Source organism: Pelobates fuscus, chromosome 1 (assembly GCF_036172605.1).
Source record: "Pelobates fuscus isolate aPelFus1 chromosome 1, aPelFus1.pri, whole genome shotgun sequence".
Lineage (NCBI taxonomy): Eukaryota > Metazoa > Chordata > Amphibia > Anura > Pelobatidae > Pelobates > Pelobates fuscus.
In genome coordinates, this window is record NC_086317.1 from 334,519,078 (window position 1) to 334,539,704 (window position 20,627).

Here is a 20,627-nt window from a genome sequence, read left to right on the forward strand (position 1 = left end):
TATCACTAAGGAGTTTATGCCAGTCAATATGTTGTAGAGCTGCCCTAATCTTATTTAAATTGGCTTTTTAGAAATTATATGTTTTAGTATACCCCACTTGCTTTTGCTTTTTTGAGTTTATTTCAAAATTTACCATATTGTGATCACTATTTCCAAATGCTCCCCTACTTGAATGTTGGTTAAAAGATCAACATTGTTTGTTATAACGAGATCCAGACAAGCATCCTTTCTAGTTGGTGCTTGTACCAGTTGTGACATAAAGGTGTCATTTAACACATTCAAAAACCTGATTCCCCTTGCTGAAGTACTAGTCCCTCTATCCCAATTTATGTCTGGGTAATTAAAATCTCCAATAAATAATGTGTTACCTCGATTTCCAGCTTTCTCAATTTGCTCTAACAGCTGTTCTTCCTCAATAATATTTACATTAGGTGGTTTATAACATATCCCAACCAATAATTGATTTCCCTTTGTTTGCCCCAAGAAGATATCTACCCATAAAGCCTCCACATTTTCCTCCTCACACTCCACATGCCTAAGATTTGACTTTAACTCATGGTTGACATATAAACATACCCCACAACCCTTCTTGTTTTTCCTATCCTTCCTAAATAACGTGTACCCATTTAAATTAACTGCCCAGTCATGTATCTCATCCAACCTTGTTTCTCTTATGCCTAATATATCACGTTGGTTAGTGTATGCTATTGCCTCTAGTTCCCTCATTTTGTTATATAGGCTCCTTGCATTAGTAAGCATACATTTAATATTATCATGAGTCTTTTGTACTTTTTGTGAATTATCAATATTACATACCTCCTCTGTTCTGAGCTTTCCCCTCCCCCATCTCCACCCCCATTGTTCTGAGCTAAAGCCCATCTCCTTTCCATCCTATCTCCATTTTCTAGATTGCTTTGACCCTCCCCCCCACCACTAGTTTAGGGCTTTCATGATGCAATCCATCATGACTATACAGGTTGTACCCAAGCGCAAAATTGGCCCAGTGCTCTAAAAACCCAAAACCCTCTTTCCTTCACCAAGACTTTAGCCACGCATTGACCTCTCTAAAAAAAAAAATGGTCAGCGTTGTGGCAACTGACATTTAATGTGGATAAGTGCAAGATAATGCATCTTGGACGTAAAAACCCAAGGGCAGAGTACAGAATATTTGATAGAGTCCTAACCTCAAAATCTGAGGAAAGGGATTTAGGGGTGATTATTTCTGATGACTTAAAGGTAGGCAGACAATGTAATAGAGCAGCAGGAAATGCTAGCAGAATGCTTGGCTGTATAGGGAGAGGTATTAGCAGTAGAAAGAGGGAAGTGCTCATGCCATTGTACAGAACACTGGTGAGACCTCACTTGGAGTATTGTACGCAGTACTGGAGACCGTATCTTCAGAAGGATATTGATACCTTAGAGTTCAGAGAAGGGCTACTAAACTGGTTCATGGATTGCAGGATAAAACTTACCAGGAAAGGTTAAAGGATCTTAACATGTATAGCTTGGAGGAAAGACGAGACAGGGGGGATATGATAGAAACATTTAAATACATAAAGGGATCAACACAGTAAAGGAGGAGACTATATTTAAAAGAAGAAAAACTACCACAACAAGAGGACATAGTCTTAAATTAGAGGGAAAAAGGTTTAAAAATAATATCAGGAAGTATTACTTTACTGAGAGGGTAGTGGATGCATGGAATAGCCTTCCAGCTGAAGTGGTAGAGGTTAACACAGTAAAAGAGTTGGAGCATGGGTGGGATAGGCATAAGGCTATCCTAACTATAAGATAAGGCCAGGGACTAATGAAAGTATTTAGAAAATTGGGCAGACTAGATGGCCCGAATGGTTCTTATCTGCCGTCACATTCTATGTTTCTATGTTTCCCGCTGCCTTTCTGCTGTAGTGCGCGCCCTAGTAATATTTCTGAAAAAAATTGGAGGTCCTTTTCTTTGGCTTACTTCCTAGTTTCCTGAACTCATTCTTTAGGACCTTCCATTTTCCTCGGACTTTGTCATTGGTACCAATATGGACCATGACAGTTGGGTCATCTCCAGCCTCTCCCAATAATCCCTCCACTCGCAACATGCCGGACCCGAGCACCTGGGAGACAGCAAATTGTCCAGCTGAGTCGATCAGAGTGGCAGATTACCTTATCTACTCTCTTAATAATAGAGTCCCCTACCACCACAACCTGTCTAGACTTCCTTACCCTCTCAACCCCACCTGTACTAGAGGGGCTGTTCCCACTAGAAGGAACAGCTTCCTGCAGTACAGCTACTCCTGAGCTGATGCTCCCAACATCTTCACTCAAATGGACAAATCTGTTAGGCTGCATGAGATCAGGACTAGCTAAACCTTTTCTCTTCCCTCCCCCCCTGCTTCCTCGCCCCACTGTCACCCAGCTACATGCCTGTCCCTTATCTGTCTTATCTCCTCCCTCTCCACTACCTGTCCACAGACTCCTCTCAAGATTGTCAATCTCCCTCAGTGTTACAATTTGCCTCTCCAGATCTCTAATTTGAGCTTCCAGAAATGCCACTCGCTCACACCCACCACAGAGGTATGGACCCTGGACAGAATCATCCAGGCATTCATACATGCGGCATGATGTGCACTGAGTTAAACTCGCAATCTTGCTAGCACTCATCCCCAGTTACAAAAAACACAAGTGAGCAAAGACAATATTTACCCTCTTGGTTTAAACTCACTTGTAGTTTCAACTCCTGTTCTTTTAACTCCTACTTAAAAGAGACTACGTTAAATAGCCTACTTTCAAGCAAACTCCAGTGAGCAAGCTCTGTGAGTCAGTAGTGGGTTTATATTGGCAATACAAATCCCACACAGGTGGAAATTAAGGGACACTCCCCCTAATTAGCTCAGCAGCAGCAGCACCCACAAAGAGGGGAATAGAAACAACAAGAGAGGAGGTGGATGGATTATCTCGGCAAAGTGCTCACTAACACAGATTTAGACAGGTTTGTCAACAATATTTGAGAGAAATAGGCCTTTTGTGTACATAGAAAAAGTCTTAGATCCTTTGAGTTCAGCTCATGAAAAAAGGGGGCAAAAACAAACGTGTTGTGTTTTATAATTTTGCTCACTGTATATATTTAAAGGGACACTATTGTCACCAGAACAACAACAGCTTATAGTGATTGTGGTGTCTACAGTCTGTCCCTGCAGACATTTTGATGCAAACACTAGCATTTCATAGAAAAGGCAGTGTTTACACTGATGCCTAGTAACAACTCTAGCATGGAGGTGCTGAACGTTCCTCATAGAGATGCTGATTGGGGCAGCATTTAGTTTTGCTCTGCATGTACGTAAGCCTCCCAACACTTTTTATGAGAAAGCATTGGATTAGTTTTCATGATGCAAGGGGTGCCAGCCACCGAAATGGTGTTTTTAACACTGTAGTGTCAGGAATACATGTTTGGGCTCCTGATACTATAGTGTTCCTTTAACCCCTCAAGGACACATGACATGTGTGACTTGTCATGATTCCCTTTTATTCCAGAAGTTTGGTCCTTAAGGGGTTAAAGGGAAACTGTCACGTTCCAGGTTTTTTTTTATATTATGTTTATATCTCCCCTACATTTACCAAATATATGTTTGTGAGGTCTGAAAAATATGTAAATTAAATGTAGAAATCCACACTGCTATATTTGCATCTGTCCAGGGACTCGGTACCTTTATCTTGGCTCCTTGTCACTGCTATAAATGTTGCCCCTTTCTGCCATTGAACAGGTTTAGTGAAAAAAGGATAAGCAGGAACGAGTGCCCTAGAATAGATGTTCCTGGACAAAACTGGATTGTGACATTAAATCTCTGATATGAATTTTGAAAGAAAGCAGAACACACCATGAAAGAAAAAGTTTGAAAGAAAGACAAGTTAGAGGTGAACTGACAAGTTAGAGGTGATTTTTCAATGTTTTATTCAATGGTGTAATTATTAGAGAAGAAATAGTTCCCCTTTAAGATGTTTTATTACTAACCCAAGTCTAAACTTGCATAAGTCTAAAACGTACTGCTCTCTTTTATATATACATACATACACACACACCTATGAAGTTGTATGGTTACATTTATAACATTTTATTACAATATATAATGTTGTAATATATATAATATATTACAATCCAATATATAATGTGACCTGTGCATGCATTATTAAATATTTACTTTTGCTACTTAAACTTTAAAGAAATGTGTTAAGGAAGATTTGCAGGACTAGCGGTTTAATATTTATGCTTAGAGATGCATGAACCAATCAAATGTCTGCTCCAGGAAGTTTTGTTATCTGTGTTCTGGAGATGCATGGTTAACGATAGAGGCACTGAAGTGAAGGTTGCACATTTTGTGCAATTCAACATTTTTAGAAGGAGGCAAAAATAAAGAAAGAATGTGAGATTGGAAAAAACAATCAGATAAACAAGTGAAAGATACCAACTGTATCTTCAGTTAAAAAAAAAAAAAAAAAAAGCAATTACAGTTTAATTATCAATAAAACGAATAGCTTGCCTAAATAAGTCCAATATCCTGTGGATATTTTTTATCTTGATCAATATAATGATCATAATAATAATTCTATATCATGGCATCATCTTGTATTAAACAAAAATGTGTCTTTAAAAATACAGTCCTTCCCAGACTGTGCATTTTAAATTCTCTACACTATCTTCATGAAAAGATCTGCTGTAGTACTTACCACCCTCATAGCGTAGACACTACCGGTTCAGTAAATTAAAGATCACATTGTTTGGTATGTTGCATGCCAACAGCAAGAATGAGTGTAAAACAGTCTTGCTTGCTTATATCTGAGAAAAGGACATGGCTAGAGTTTGCAAGGAACTGGATACAAATTATCATACAGAATTCTAAAATTCATCTACCATTCATCAGAAATTGTTGTTTGAAACTGCTTTTTTTTTTTTATAAATTTACATTTCAATGAATCCATGATGTTTTTAAGTCACAATATTTCAATGAAGGGGTGAATGTGTAGTTCCTTGATTAGAGAGGTTTGTGGGTCACAGTAAAGAACTCAACATTTATTGTCGTTCAGTAGCTAATTATTTTATTATTTTCAAACATAATAGTTATTAGCCATATTAGAAAAGCAATCCATAGTTATAGAGAATTAACATGTGGACATTGCAATATTTAAATCCAGTACATTCAAGTGTAAGCCAAAAATTGCAAAATGCTAATTGTAGACCTGCGTAATCAAGGACCTTCTCCCAACACGTATTTTCCAATTGCATACCATGATTTGGATGGTACCTAAATTTAATTTTTCATTATAAACTTACATGGATGCAAAACTTTGAACCACGACCGCATATGTTGCAGTGTTCTCTGATGATCGTTTTTGGTTACCGGTATGTCTCTTCTAGAGATTATCTATTATTATCTAACGTTGTATATACTGAAGGATGGACGGATGGATGGATGAATGGATGGACATATACTCATATAGCCAGCCAGACAAAATAAATGTAGATATAAAGAAGGATAGACATTCATTTGGATTTGATAAAGGTGAAAAGATACCAGTATAAACAGTAAAACAATATATTTATACTTCGTAACAGGGAATACACAGATTTTATTAAAAATGACGTGACTCACCGCGTCCCGAGCATGGCTGACTGGAGCTTCCCTGGCACTTTCGCTTGCTCTCCTCTAGTGAAAGTGAGCAGGACCGTGGGTGTTCGCACTTCCTTCCAGTCCATCCATCTTTACAGTCACATCGCCCACAGTTACACTGGCCATGACCTGGACAAGTAATAGAATTGTCACAATCACGGTATGCTCTTAACAATAACTAAAGCATTTAATATGCAGCAGCGGAGACCAAAGTGAACCATCACTATAATGTGCTTTGACATGGCAGGTTCTCGACGGATAGTATTTAAAATAATAATGTAAGGTGACAGTAAAAGCCTCTTCTCTACTTTTTCTACTCACTTTGCAAAGAATTACTTGGCTTTATCTGGCTTTTGACTTGATTTAATATTTGTCTTTTTGCAGCACACTTTTCTTTCAATATCAAGGCCATTTTAAACACCATTATAATATTCTCATTTCCAATTTATGCTGACTAGCTATAGCGTCAAAAACCACTACTACAAAAGTCATACATTTCAGAATATCAGAAATGTATTTTTTATTGTTAACTCTCTACCGCTCGACCCTCAAACTACATGGGTTTGATTTTGTTTTGTACTGTAAAACAATGAATATTACTTTGTTGTTCATGTTGAGAAATATAGTAACACATGTCTATCTTTTTTTTTTTTATTATATATTATATTCATATTTTATGGGACATAAGAACTGTATTAGAAATTGACTCATTACAATATTATGAATGTGACTGTTTTATGCCATAAAAGTAACTGATTAGTTCATTTGTCCATCTGGCACACCATGGTTAATGTAATAATAAGCAGCTACAATTAATTGTAATCTATTTGAAATCGTTTTATTACCCAGCGGTTTCATCCATCATTCAGGGAGATGAGACAATGTATCAATATCTGATTTCATGTCAGTTTATATTGATCTGTCAGGTTAAGCAGAGATTCTACAAACATTCTGTCCGCACTATGGTAAAAAGTCATAGGACATTTACCTTTAGTTTCCCTTTGTGGATCAGGCACAATGATAAATGTTTAAATGTTATAATGCAATATATATATGGGAAAGAGCAAGTGGCACCATATTGTCATGGCCCAGCCCCCTTTGCCCTCACTACCACTTCATCAGAGCGTCTGCACTCCTCAAGTTCTGCAATTACATCAGACTAAGCACTTTCACAGCATCAAACACTTATTAAGTTAGGCCACTATATATGGCTTCCAAACAGGATTTTGCTTTAAAGTATATGTAGGGCCAAATGTGTTTGGGACCATATCACTAGATATGTACACTCAAATTCAAATTCATATTACAATGGTTATTCACTAAACTCCACGTTTTAAAAATGAAATCATAATCCTAAAATTAAGGCTTCTATAGCCAAGCTGTGTCAGGAATTCGTGGCTTTTTCCAATTAAGTTATTTTGCCCTCAAATTAATAATCAGAGTTAATGTTGTAAAATTAGCAATTTAGTGAATTACTTTGTGTATTTAAAACTCTACATAGGACAAGTGGAAACGGTTTTAGAAGGACAGCGATGACATAGCCCTGATGTGTTGGGAAGTGTGGTTCTTGTTGCAACAGTGTAGTGACAGGTAAAATGAGTATTCTTCTGGAATTCATTACAAGATGCTCCAGAAGAAGGTCCAAAGTTCAATGTTCCTTAGGGAAATCTTGATCCCCTTGTAGGAAATAGTGGTACAAATAATTTATTGGCATGGGGAAATGTCTTTAGATGCGTACACCATGATCAGACCAAACTATTCAGTGTTGACAGGCTGCCTTTAAAGTCACTGTACTTGGATGTATTGGCTAATTGAAGAATGTGAGTAAGATGGCAGCCAGACTTGCATTTGTGTATAAGCTAAAAAAAAATTGATGTGTGTGTCGCATTAATGAATCACAATGTTTGTAGAGACAAGCTGAATACTGCTCTACAAATAGCCATGTGAAGGAATGACTCAATAAGTAATTCAGACAGAAGACATTACAAGCTGCAATAATATAAAAGGACTGGGCAAAGCTCATTAGACAAGCACTTAACATTGGAGATGGGCACAATGTCTCCCATTTTGGTATTATTTTATTTATTATTATTATTGCAATTTATATAGCGCCAACAGATTCCGTAGCGCTTTACAATATTATGAGAGGGGATTTACCTATAAATAGGACAATTACAAATAAACTTACAGGAAACAATAGGTTGAACAGGACCCTGCTCGATCGAGCTTACATTCTATAGGAGGTGGGGTGTAAAACACATTAGGACAGGAATTTGCAATCAAATAAGGTGGACTGCCCTTTAGGAGAGGGCAAGAGACAGGTATGTGAGGTATTGGTTAGTCTTGGAGGCCATAAGCTTTCCTAAAGAGATGGGTTTTAAGGCACTTCTTAAAAGATGCAAGACTAGGGGAGAGTCTGATGGCGGTAGGCAGGCTATTCCATAGGAAGGGAGCTGCCCGCGAGAAGTCCTGCAAGCGCGAGTTGGCCGTACGAGTGCGGACAACGGACAGGAGGTGGTCACGGGCAGAGCGGAGAGACCGAGAAGGGACATACCTATGGATCTGTGAGGAGATATAAGAGGGGCTAGAGTTGTTCAGTGCTTTATAGGTGTGAGTTAGTACCTTGAATTGACTCCTATAGCATACAGGAAGCCAATGTAAGGACTGGCAGAGGGGTGAGGTGTGAGAGAAACGACTAGATAGGAAAATCAGTCTAGCAGCAGCATTCATTACGGACTGTAGGGGTGCAGTACGGCTTTTGGGAAGACCAATCAGGAGAGGGTTACAGTAATCCATGCGGGAAATTACTAGAGCATGGACAAGCTCCTTGGTAGTATCTGGTGCAAGAAAGGGGCGGATGCGGGCTATGTTTTTAAGATGGAATCTACAGGATTTGGCAACATGCTGGATGTGAGGCTCAAAGGTGAGACCAGAGTCAAGTATGACGCCAAGACATCACGCTTGCAAGGATGGACTGATGTTGGTACCACAAACTTGAAGGGAGAGCGAAAGAGGAGGATCAGTATTAGGAGGAGGAAAGACAAGGAGCTCAGTTTTTGAGAGATTGAGTTTCAGAAAGCGGGAGGACATCCAGTCAGAGATGGAAGAAAGGCAAGCAGTGACACGTTGCAGGACAGCAGGGGAGAGGTCTGGGGAGGAGAGATATAGCTGGGTGTCATCAGCGTACAGGTGGTAGTGGAATCCAAAAGAGGTAATAAGTTTGCCAAGAGAGGCAGTATAAAGAGAAAATAGAAGGGGACCAAGGACGGAGCCTTGGGGGACTCCAACCGAGACAGGGCGAGGGGAGGAGGTATCATTAGAAAAGGAGACACTGAATGAGCGTTGGGAGAGATAAGAGGAAAGCCATGAGAGGACAGAGCCACAGAGACCAAGCGATTGAAGAGTTTGAAGAAGGAGAGCATGATCAACGGTGTCAAAGGCCGCTGAGAGGTCAAGAAGAATTAGTATGGAGTAGTGGCCTTTGGATTTAGCTGCGATTAGGTCGTTAGTGACTTTGATAAGGGCAGTCTCTGTAGAGTGGAGAGGGCGGAAGCCAGATTGAAGGGGGTCAAGGAGAGAGTTGGAATTGAGGAAATGAGACAAACGGGTAAAGACAAGTCTTTCCAGAAGCTTTGAGGAAAAAGGGAGCAGGGATATGGGACGGTAGTTAGAAAGGGTGGATGGGTCGAGGGATGTTTTTTTTAGTATAGGTACTACAGTGGCATGTTTAAGGTCAGCAGGGACGATGCCAGAAGAGAGCGAGCAGTTGAAGATGTGTGTTAGAGAAGGCACGAGACAAGTGGAGAGAGATCTGATAAGGTGAGATGGGACAGGATCGAGCAGGCAAGTGGTGGGGCGAGAGGAGCAAAGAAGAGCAGCCACCTCTTGGTCCGTAGCTGGGGAGAATGTCTGAAGGGTAGGAAAGGCATGATTTATGTGTGATTGAGAAACAGAAAGGCAAGGAGGGGAGAATTCTTTCCTTAGCTGTTCAATCTTGTCAGTGAAGTAACATGCAAAGTTATCAGAAGTAAGGTTAGTTTTGGGGGTGGCCACAGCAGGGCGAAGAAGAGAATTAAAGGTGTCAAAGAGACGCCTGGGGTTGCGGGAACATGAACTAATGAGAGAGGAAAAATAGGACTGTTTGGCGAGGGCAAGGGCTGCACTGTATGAACACAATATGAATCTATAATGGAGAAAGTCTGATTGGGTACGAGACTTCCTCCAGGAGCGTTCAGCACAACGGGAGCATCTTTGCAGGTAGCGCGTTGATTTAGTATGCCATGGTTGGGGGCGGGTCCTCCTCGAGGTACTGGTTTGGAGTGGCGCTGCAGTGTTCAAGGCAGATGTAAGAGTAGAGTTATATATGGAGATGGCCAGTGAAGGACAGGAGAGGGAAGGGATGGACAGCAGTTGTGAATCAATGTCAGCTGACAACTGTTGGAGATCAAGAGAATTAAGGTCCCTCCTGAGTTGAGGGGGGTTAGGCTGAGGTTGTTGGGTGAGGGAGTACGCAAGAGCAAATGATAAGAGGTGGTGATCAGAGAGTGGATATGGAGTGTTGCAGATATTAGTTACTGTACATGCATAAGTGAAGATTAGGTCAAGGGTATTGCCAGCTACATGGGTGGGAGAATCTGCCCACTGCGATAGCCCGAGGGAGGAAGTAATTGAAAGTAGTTTAGTGGCTGCAGAGGTCAAAGGTGGTTTTATAGGAATATTGAAGTCCCCGAGAATTAGGGATGGAATGTTAGAAGAGAGGAAATAGGGTAGCCAGGCAGCAAAGTGGTCAAGGAAGAGAAGAGGGGAACCAGGGGGACGGTAAATAACAGCAATGTTAGCAGAGAAGGGTTTGAAAAGGCGAATTGAGTGTATTTCAAATGATGGGAAAGAGAGGGAAGGGGGGGTGGGAAGAGGTTTAAAAGAGCAGTGAGGGGAGAGGAGAAACCCAACACCACCACCTTTACATTCAGAGTTTCTTGGGTTGTGGGTAAGTTGGAGACCACCGAAGGACAAAGATGCAGGGGTGGCAGTGTCAGAGGGGGAGAGCCAGGTTTCTGTTAAGGCTAGTAAATCTATTGAACGAGAGATAAAGAAGTCATGGACAGCAGTGGATTTAGTTATATTGCAAACAGAGCGTGCGTTCCAGAGGGCAGTATTGAAGGAGGATCTAGAGGAACATGAGATGGGTATGAGTTTAGTGTGGGTCCTTGGGTTAGTATGTGCTGTGTTTGTTGAGAGGGGACCGGGGTTTGGAGAGACATCACCAGCTGCTAGGAGCAGAAGGATAGAAAGGAAGTGAAGGTGGGAGTAGGATTTGAAAGTTTTGTAGGAGGGTATGTATGTAGAGGATTTGGGAGGAGTTGGTGGAGATAGGCTGGAAAGGTATGTGTAGAGTGCATGGGATGAATAGAGAGGGGGGGGGGGAGTAAGGTGGAAGTAATGATGATTGTGTTGCCAGGGACAGGTGAGTGAAATGATAGGGATATTTTAGTGATCAGAGAAGTTAGTGTTAAAGTGAAAAATAAAAGGGAGAACATTAGAGAAAATGTGTATTATATAGATATGTAGATCATATATACAAACACACACAAATATTAATGAGTGTTTAAGCCAATGTAGGGATGCAGTGTGTTAATTGAATTCAGGTGAGGAGAGGTTTGGTGACTTGATTGGTGTTTTAAGGAAACCAGCTGATGTGCACTATCTATAAGTAAGTTGTTGACCATGGGGTGGGATGGTGTGGGGAGGGTAGGGTGGGCAATCTTCCAGAGATGATACCTCTGCTCAGAAGATTCTGCAGGACTTGGTTGCTTGGGAGTGCTGGGTGTTAATGCTGTTTTAAGGGGCCCAGTCTGAAATATAAGGTCTGAGGTTAGAAAAACAAAACAAAAAAAACACACTATTATGGGTGGGGAGACATGGGGCTATTGAGGTAATTAATTAGAGATGAAAAACTAAAAGGAGAGAACATTTGGGATAAAAAGATAGGAAGGATCAGATAGGTGAAAGTCATAAACCATGAACATAAATTTACTAGATTATCAGTGAGAGTAGTGACACTAGCTAAACAAACAATTAACAACGAGTCTTAGGGAATGAACATAAAATGACATGATCATACCAGCTTTAAGAAAAACAAAATCAGAAGATCAGGATGTTATCAATTAAGTAGTGAGTGAGTGGTAAGGATCTGTAACCTTGTAATAATATAAGGGCCATTAGGATATCAGAGCCAAGCTGTGCACTAACCTTGTACATCAATCAGTGCAAGGAGACACATTTAAAACAGCAGAAATTACATGGTAGCACTTGTCTCTTTATCTTGTTAAAGTAACACTATAGGGTCAGGAACACAAAAAAGGAATTTCTGACCCTATAGTGTTAAAACCACCATCTAGCCCCCCAGTCCGCCTCATTCCCCTAAATATAGCAAAGTCTTACATTTATTCCAGTTTGCTTCTGCTGGCTCTGCCCCTGATCTACCTGCTTGGCTGTCATCATCAGAAATGGTGATATCAGCCAATCATAAGCCTTTTCCATAGGAAAGCGTTGTATTGGCTGAGCTTGTCAAGGAGGCAGATCAGTGGCAGAGCCAGCACAAGCCAAACACAGCCCTGGCTAATCAGCATCTCCTCATAGAGATGCATTGAATCAATGCATCTGTATGAGGAAAGTTCAGTGTCTCCATGCAGAGGGTGGAGGAATCTGTTGTTCCCAATATCCTCTTATCAGGCAGGAAATATGTGGCCTGTTGGGCTGTCACTGGCTGTCAAAACCAGGGGGTAGGGTTAACAGATCACCACTTCCTCTTGGCATTTTGTATCCACTCCTGCTGCATTGTTTAATCCCGATTTAGGCAGGACTGTCTCAATTTGGGAGCTGTGAGCCACTGGGAAAGCAGCCTTTCCGGTTTTTCCATGCACCTAACTCTAGTCAGTGTATATAATGCTCTCTTAGAAGCAGTAACATGGTTTTCATATTATAGCTCTCTTTATTTTCTGCTTAAGATACTAATGTCACCAAAACAACTTTTAAGCAGTTGCTTAAGACGTTTTTATCTCCTGCTCATACACATGAGGCTCCTGCAGGGTCTAACAAACTATAGAAGGCTATTAACAGAGTAGAAAATAAGAAATTCTATATTAAACAGATTGTGCAATAAAGAAACGTTTAAACCATAGATCTATCTTAACAGGAAGTGTTTAGGAAGGTTGTGTAAGTCACGTGCAGGGGGTGTAACTATGGATGCATAAACAAAGTGATTAAACTCCTAAATGGCAGAGAATTGAGCAGTGTGACAGCAGGGGCATGGCCTGTACACAAAAACTGCTTCAATAAGCTAAAGTGGTTTAGGTGACTGTAGTGTCCCTTAAAGTGGACAAAATGTAACAGGATAGAAGCAACATTTACAGGGAGGGGTGGGATATAATTCCAGGAGTGAAGCCCAACAGTCCACCAACTAATAACCTCACCAGCTGCCACTCCAAATAACTTGCATTAATTTCATGGAAAAACCCTCTTTCTATTTCTAGTCTTGACATCTACCCAACTGCAACCCCATTTATATACACTCAGCTTTATTTAATGTATAACCAAAAGCCTATTCATCTCCTGTCACTACTTATTTTATTACCGATCAGAACCCTGAACGTCATCCGCCCTCTCATTTCCAGCCCATTTCATTCCTTTATCTACAAAATCTCATTTGGATTTTCTCATTATGTCTGTTTTACCTAGTTCTACATCTCATTGGATTGCCTTCTCTGGATAGATTGCTCTTTGCCAGTTCCAATTAGACTTTAATAATGCTTATGATGCAGATACTTAGAATTACTTCCAGTGGCAGAATCTGTCAGAGGCTGGAGCTAAATTGCTGCATGGATATGGTTTCCTTGCACCAAGATACATCACAGAGGACCCCCTGCATCCTGGAGTCATGATGTGTCTCCACAAACATCAAAGTCAAATATACTATCCCCAGTCTCTAAAATCACTAAAATGAGTGGTGAGAATGTAAGAAATCACAATAGATATTGAAAATTTTACACATCTGTTTAATAAATAGTGATTTAAAAAAACGACAATCAACAACTGAAAAAAGGGACACTTTTTGAATTATTGAGAACAAGATCTAAAACAAATAAAGCAGATGATGCAGAACAAGTAAAGGGTCAGATTGCAATATATGCGGTTACACAGTGCGGACACGCAGGGTCGTCTTATATCATACAGAAACATAAACGCCTCTTAATGTACCCAGTGCATTGTACTCCACAATTACAGCCCCGGAATTCTAGTAGGATCTGATCAAGATTTGGTGATGTAAGGAAGCTCTAACATCAATGAGGGGCAAGGTATTGCAACAATCCCTCTAGTAATATGGAGTACGGTAAGTAAGTAGCAATCATAATCTGCCCGGGAAACATAACAATAAAACCAATGTGACCTTCAGCTAAGCACTGACCTAACACCTAATACTAAAATATCTTAGTCCAAATCAAAAGAAAGCAAAGCAAAACAAAATAGACATGAGAGCAGGACCCCTATTAGATGAACCAACTGCACTGTTGGTTTAATCAGTTTGCTAGTTTACGGAGGAATTTAAAGCTTTCAATCAGCTCTGCATCGGGTACTGGCGCCCAATGTCTCCCTCTAACCTCTGAATATAGAGAAGCTTGCGGGATCTCTGCCTGGGTGTACGTGAGACAGAGTAGCAGAAAGATAACAATGTTGTCTTAGTGAGAGCAAACATCCCTAACAAACAGAAGGGCTACAGGCATATGATAAATGTCCTAGACCAGTTGCCTAAATTGGACTAGGTGAGTAATGGGCTTAACCATTACTCCATTAAGATACATTGGAAGATTAACAAAGAAAACCTTTTTGAGAGTCAGTGAAAGTGAAAACCTTAGTTGAGTTTATGAATAGTTGTTATGGATGGAGGGACATTAAAGGCAATTAGATCACTTCATATTATTGAAGTAGTCTTGGTGCCATGTCTCTGTCCCCCTAAGCCCTGCAATGTAAACATTGCAGTTTTAGATATACTGCAAAGTTTACGTTGCAATGCTAAGACTGCCTCTAGTGGCTGTTTACCAGACAGTCACTAGAGGAGCTTGCTGGCCTTTTATGGAGTTTGACTCTGTAAAATGATTCTGGACATCCTCACGCTCTGCATGAGGACGTCTAGTGGTTTTAAAATACCCACAGGAAAGCATTGAGTCAATGCTTTCGTATGGGGAAGGCATATTGATAGTGCTCTTGTCCTCTGAGCTCAACCCAGTGCTGAGGACCATTAGCGCTGGAGTAAGGTGAGTGACAAAGGATTTTTTTAACGCATTTGCAGCTGGTGGGAGGGGGGGAGCATGGGGCAGAGGAACACTTTTGAGTTAGGAATAAATCTTGTATTCCTAATGCTAAAGTGTTACATTAACTACATTTAATAAAGTGACCTTTCCAATCACAAGCATGAGCAGCTTTCAGTCTCCTCAGATCCCCAGCTTGTATTCCCAAGGGCACAGTCTGGCTTTCTGAAACATTTATCATATAGTAGGAAAGTTTCCCAAATAGGTCCTAAAGGAAGTGGATGACTGGCAAAGAGGTGTAAACAGTGATTTTTCATGAAAAAAACAACAAACGTTTAAATCATCGTATTCAATTCAAATTAAAATTGTGTTATTTTTGTTGGCCTTCTGCAAGGTATACATTTATATATACATACCCACATACAACAGAAAAGAGAGCACTTCATTGGAATTGTAAGAAGCTAAATTGCTGTTTTATTCTTGCAAGTAGTGTACAAGTTCCACTTTGGGGTCAATGGCTCAGTCCAACATTAGGACTTTTCTCATATATATGTATGAATATTTTTAGTACAACACTGCTATTGTTAGCTGCCCCTTAAACACTGTTTAAAATAGATTTTGATATCCATTTAAGTGTAATAAATGATTTTTCCTTGATAATGTTCTTGTGTAATTGCTTTACATGCCTTTCCTGATATGATGTGACAAGTCAAGTCTTGGTCTTGCAGTTCAGTGACGTCAGCAGCCTAACACAAAGTAATTACTGCCCTGTTATCAAAGTCCTGACATTCATTTCCATTAGTGTGTAGCATGTTCCATAATTCAGCCTTGCGCCAGCCAATAAAAATTTACATAAAAGGGAAAAACATTCTTCCAGTGAAACACACTCAAAAAAATAGCTGTGCAACTTTTTTGAATTATTTTTTTTTAACCAGACCAAATATTGCACATTTTAATCATTAATCAACAAAAGTTGTTCAAAGTAAATTAATAATATTGAAAACGTGTTATTTTTATTTGGTTTGCTATAGCCCCAGTACATGTACATACAGTATATACAAAGAATTAGATTAGACTAACTGGAAAAAAAAAACAAATAAATGGCCATGCTAACAAATGTCTACATTCCAATCTTCTGATGACTTGTGTCCATGTAAAGTAAAAATTCACAGCAGTGTTTCTAAGTTGCCAAATGATCTGAGGCTATGGCCCATGGGGCAATTGATAGAGCTCTATGTTTACATATGTGAATGCATGCAAACATTGAGATGTAAGGTTGAGCCAAGAACATACTGTCAAAAGCACAGCCCCTGGAACAGAATAGCTAGAACATTAGATTAACACTATGGAATAAAGGTCTAGTAAAATAAAATGGCAAATTAAAATTCTGCTTTATGGGATAATTATGGCTGGCAATTTTACAATGTCGGACATTAGACAAGTCTTCATTATATGGCTTTGATTATGTTTTAGGGCAGCCTAATGTCATTTTATTGATGGGTGTCCATTTCAATCCATGCAGTCCCTCCAGTACTACAACTATGTTAATCAGACATCGAAATTTCCATTCTAGTAACCATGTTACCATTGGGTCATTAAATCCTAATTAACCTTAAAATAAAATAAATCAAGGCCTATAGAATGTACCTCGTTATGAAACTGGGAACAGATTGTCTTTATGTACCATACAACATCACCTTCTTTGTTTTAAATTGAATTGTTGCTCACTTTTATTTAACTATATGCTTCTATATGCACATAAGGAAAGGTACATTTAGCTTTTGCCTCTTTTCCTGGGATTACCCAAGGGTCTATGAAAATTAAAATGAATGGTTGTCATACTATCGGTATTGGAAGTTCAAAAGTTGGCAGGGTTATTTACTTATACAAAAAGAGAAGTCCTGCGCTAAAGCAGCAAGGACTACAACACACATCAGCCCCAATATATAGTAAAAACCAAAGAAAAGAAAATGTTACTTGCGCTTTTTCCTTAATCCCTATGTATATTTAGACAAATGGAGGTCATTTAGTTGCTCCAATGGCCATTGGAGGGATGCCCGCCTGCCAACGTCAAGGCAGACCCCCCCTAAGCAGGTCCTAACACTGACCCTTCAGCCTGCTTCCTTGAGCTTCTGGCAAAGATATCTCTAATGAGACAGAAAGGGGTATTTTTTATATACACCCCTTTACTTATTAACCCTTAATAGGGAACACATGGGATGGGTAGCAGCATTGTAACCAGGCTGTGTGATACAAAGTAAATACAAATACAAAAAAGGAAGTCCTGCGCTAAAGCAGCAAGGACTACAACACACATCAGCCAGAAGCTCAAGGAAGCAGGCTGAAGGGTCAGTGTTAGGACCCGCTTAGGGGGGGTCTGCCTTGACGTTGGCAGGCGGGCATCCCTCCAATGGCCATTGGAGCAACTAAATGACCTCCATTTGTCTAAATATACATAGGGATTAAGGAAAAAGCGCAAGTAACATTTTCTTTTCTTTGGTTTTTACTATATATTGGGGCTGATGTGTGTTGTAGTCCTTGCTGCTTTAGCGCAGGACTTCTCTTTTTGTATTTGTATTTACTTTGTATCACACAGCCTGGTTACAATGCTGCTACCCATCCCATGTGTTCCCTATTAAGGGTTAATAAGTAAAGGGGTGTATATAAAAAATACCCCTTTCTGTCTCATTAGAGATATCTTTGCCAGAAGCTCAAGGAAGCAGGCTGAAGGGTCAGTGTTAGGACCCGCTTAGGGGGGGGGGTCTGCCTTGACGTTGGCAGGCGGGCATCCCTCCAATGGCCATTGGAGCAACTAAATGACCTCCATTTGTCTAAATATACATAGGGATTAAGGAAAAAGCGCAAGTAACATTTTCTTTTCTTTGGTTTTTACTATATATTGGGGCTGATGTGTGTTGTAGTCCTTGCTGCTTTAGCGCAGGACTTCTCTTTTTGTATTTGTATTTACTTTGTATCACACAGCCTGGTTACAATGCTGCTACCCATCCCATGTGTTCCCTATTAAGGGTTAATAAGTAAAGGGGTGTATATAAAAAATACCCCTTTCTGTCTCATTAGAGATATCTTTGCCAGAAGCTCAAGGAAGCAGGCTGAAGGGTCAGTGTTAGGACCCGCTTAGGGGGGGGTCTGCCTTGACGTTGGCAGGCGGGCATCCCTCCAATGGCCATTGGAGCAACTAAATGACCTCCATTTGTCTAAATATACATAGGGATTAAGGAAAAAGCGCAAGTAACATTTTCTTTTCTTTGGTTTTTACTATATATTGGGGCTGATGTGTGTTGTAGTCCTTGCTGCTTTAGCGCAGGACTTCTCTTTTTGTATTTGTATTTACTTTGTATCACACAGCCTGGTTACAATGCTGCTACCCATCCCATGTGTTCCCTATTAAGGGTTAATAAGTAAAGGGGTGTATATAAAAAATACCCCTTTCTGTCTCATTAGAGATATCTTTGCCAGAAGCTCAAGGAAGCAGGCTGAAGGGTCAGTGTTAGGACCCGCTTAAGGGGGGTCTGCCTTGACGTTGGCAGGCGGGCATCCCTCCAATGGCCATTGGAGCAACTAAATGACCTCCATTTGTCTAAATATACATAGGGTTATTTACTTAACAGAGAATTCAAAGTAAATTTCAAATTATTGGCCAACATAGCAGAACTAGAAGCATAGCTGACTTAGAGAATTTATCCAGTTTGGCGATTTTTACCTTAAATTTGTAATTCACTTTGAATTCTCCATTTAGTGAATAACCCTGTGAGTCTACTTTGCAGTGAATTGAACTTGTGATCTGCCCTATACCACTTCTATTCTACCCACTGTTTAACATGCTAAATATTGCAAAACATTTTTCTGTTTTAACATAGATTTTCTGAACCTGGCTTTGTCATCCGTACACAACAAACAGTCCTTGCTTGCAGCAGTTTAATATGATTGGAGTTCATTTTTTCTAAGCCAAACAATGTTTAAAAAGCAGTTTCATGCAAACATACACAAATTAAGCTTAAATAAGGTGATACATATAGAGTTCAATTTGGTGGTAAATTCCACAATATTATATGCTTCTATATCTATCTCAATTATTTTAGAATTTGTTTAAATTTTAGATTTTTTTCTAGATTAAATAATGCAATTTTACTATAACAAACTTAAACAATGTACGGTGAGATATCGCTATTTTCAGGTTAAATATCACTGCTGTCATGTTAGTTGTTAAAACATTTTATATTTATTTTATAGGTGCAATTGCCCTTTGGATATGGATATGTTGGGATTTTAGTAGCAGTTGTATTTGTTATGGATTCCAGATATTTTGACACTAATTATTTTCCAGAAGGTTATACTAATTCCACAGTTTTTGCTTTCATGTTGTAAATTTATTGATGTTTTTCAAAAATAACTTTTCATATTTGTAGACAGGTCTTCAGGGTGAAATACACAGAAATTTAGTTCTTAACACTAATATGAACTATATGGACAAAAGTATTTGGACACATGGCCATTACACCAACAGGCAGGGGCGGACTGAGAACCCTCAGGGCCCCCGGGCAAAATAAATCGGGCGGACTGAGAACCCTTACAGGCCCCACCCATACTCCACAGCAAGCGTCACCCATGCCCCGCCTCCATGCACCGCCTCCAGCCACACCCTACACAATCTTTAGACACAAGGAACAAAAGTGCAATAATCCCTTCAAGGCCCCAGTAGAGACTACAATTGAGGGCTAATGGGCCATGGAGGGGGGTCTTTCTAGCAGAGGCTATCTCAGTGTCCTTTAGAGAGTGTGTTAGAAAGAATCCCCTCCAGGCCCTATTAGAGACTACAATGGAGTGGAATAGGCTTGGAAGGGGGTCTTTCTAACAGATGCCATCTCAGTGTCCCTGCTGGAAACAGTCGCCTCCAGGCCCCAGTAGAGACTACAATTGAGGGCTAATGGGCCATGGAGGGGGGGAGCATTCTAGCAGAGGCTATCTCAGTGTCCTTTAGAGAGTGTGTTAGAAAGCATTTCCTCCAGGTCCCATTAGAGACTACAATGGAGTCTAATGGGGCCTGGAGGGGGGTCTCTCCAACACTCTGGTACCTATTCACAATATAGCAACACAAAATAGCTCGCTGATACCTAGGCCAAGTTGGCTCCTCTTACCTTAATTATTGTTGCTGGCTGGCAGTCTGTGGGCTTACTGGCTGCGGTTGGCAGGCTGTGGGCTTGCTGGCTACTGCCGGCAGGCTGTGGGCTTGCTGGCTGCGGCTGGCAGGCTGTTGGCTTGCTGGCTGCGGCTTGCTGGCTGGCAGGCTATGGGCTTGCTGGCTGTAAGCCTAACTGGTGGCCTGTGGGCTGGCTGGCTGGCTACTGGCCAGCCTGTGGGCTGTCTGGCTGGCCGGCCTGTGGGCTGGCTGGCTTGCTTGCTACTGGGGCACTTTTAGATTATTTAAAGAAATAATCTATGCACAATAACCACTACTGCTCTGTGGAGTCGTTATGGTGCCAGGAGGGCCGGACCCCCTCCCAGAGTAAGTAGTCAAACCGTTTAAGAACAGTTTGACAACTTACCTGGGTTCTGCTGGGATATGAGGCTGTAGTAGGGTATAGGAGCAGTTGTGCAATGTGTAAGGGGTGCAGTGTGTGTGAAAGGTTCAGTGTGTGTGAGTGGGTGT

General features: G+C 40.5%; 1 protein-coding gene across 1 annotated transcript in view; it reads right to left on the reverse strand.

The window, feature by feature from the left end:
• The window catches only part of ITGBL1 (integrin subunit beta like 1), a 293,013-nt gene that overhangs the window by 106,603 nt on the left and 165,783 nt on the right, over positions 1–20,627 (reverse strand). The window contains exon 7 of the mRNA XM_063460094.1: positions 5,637–5,783. Coding sequence (XP_063316164.1) covers positions 5,637–5,783 — 147 coding nt within the window. The remainder of the gene's footprint in view (positions 1–5,636; positions 5,784–20,627) is intronic.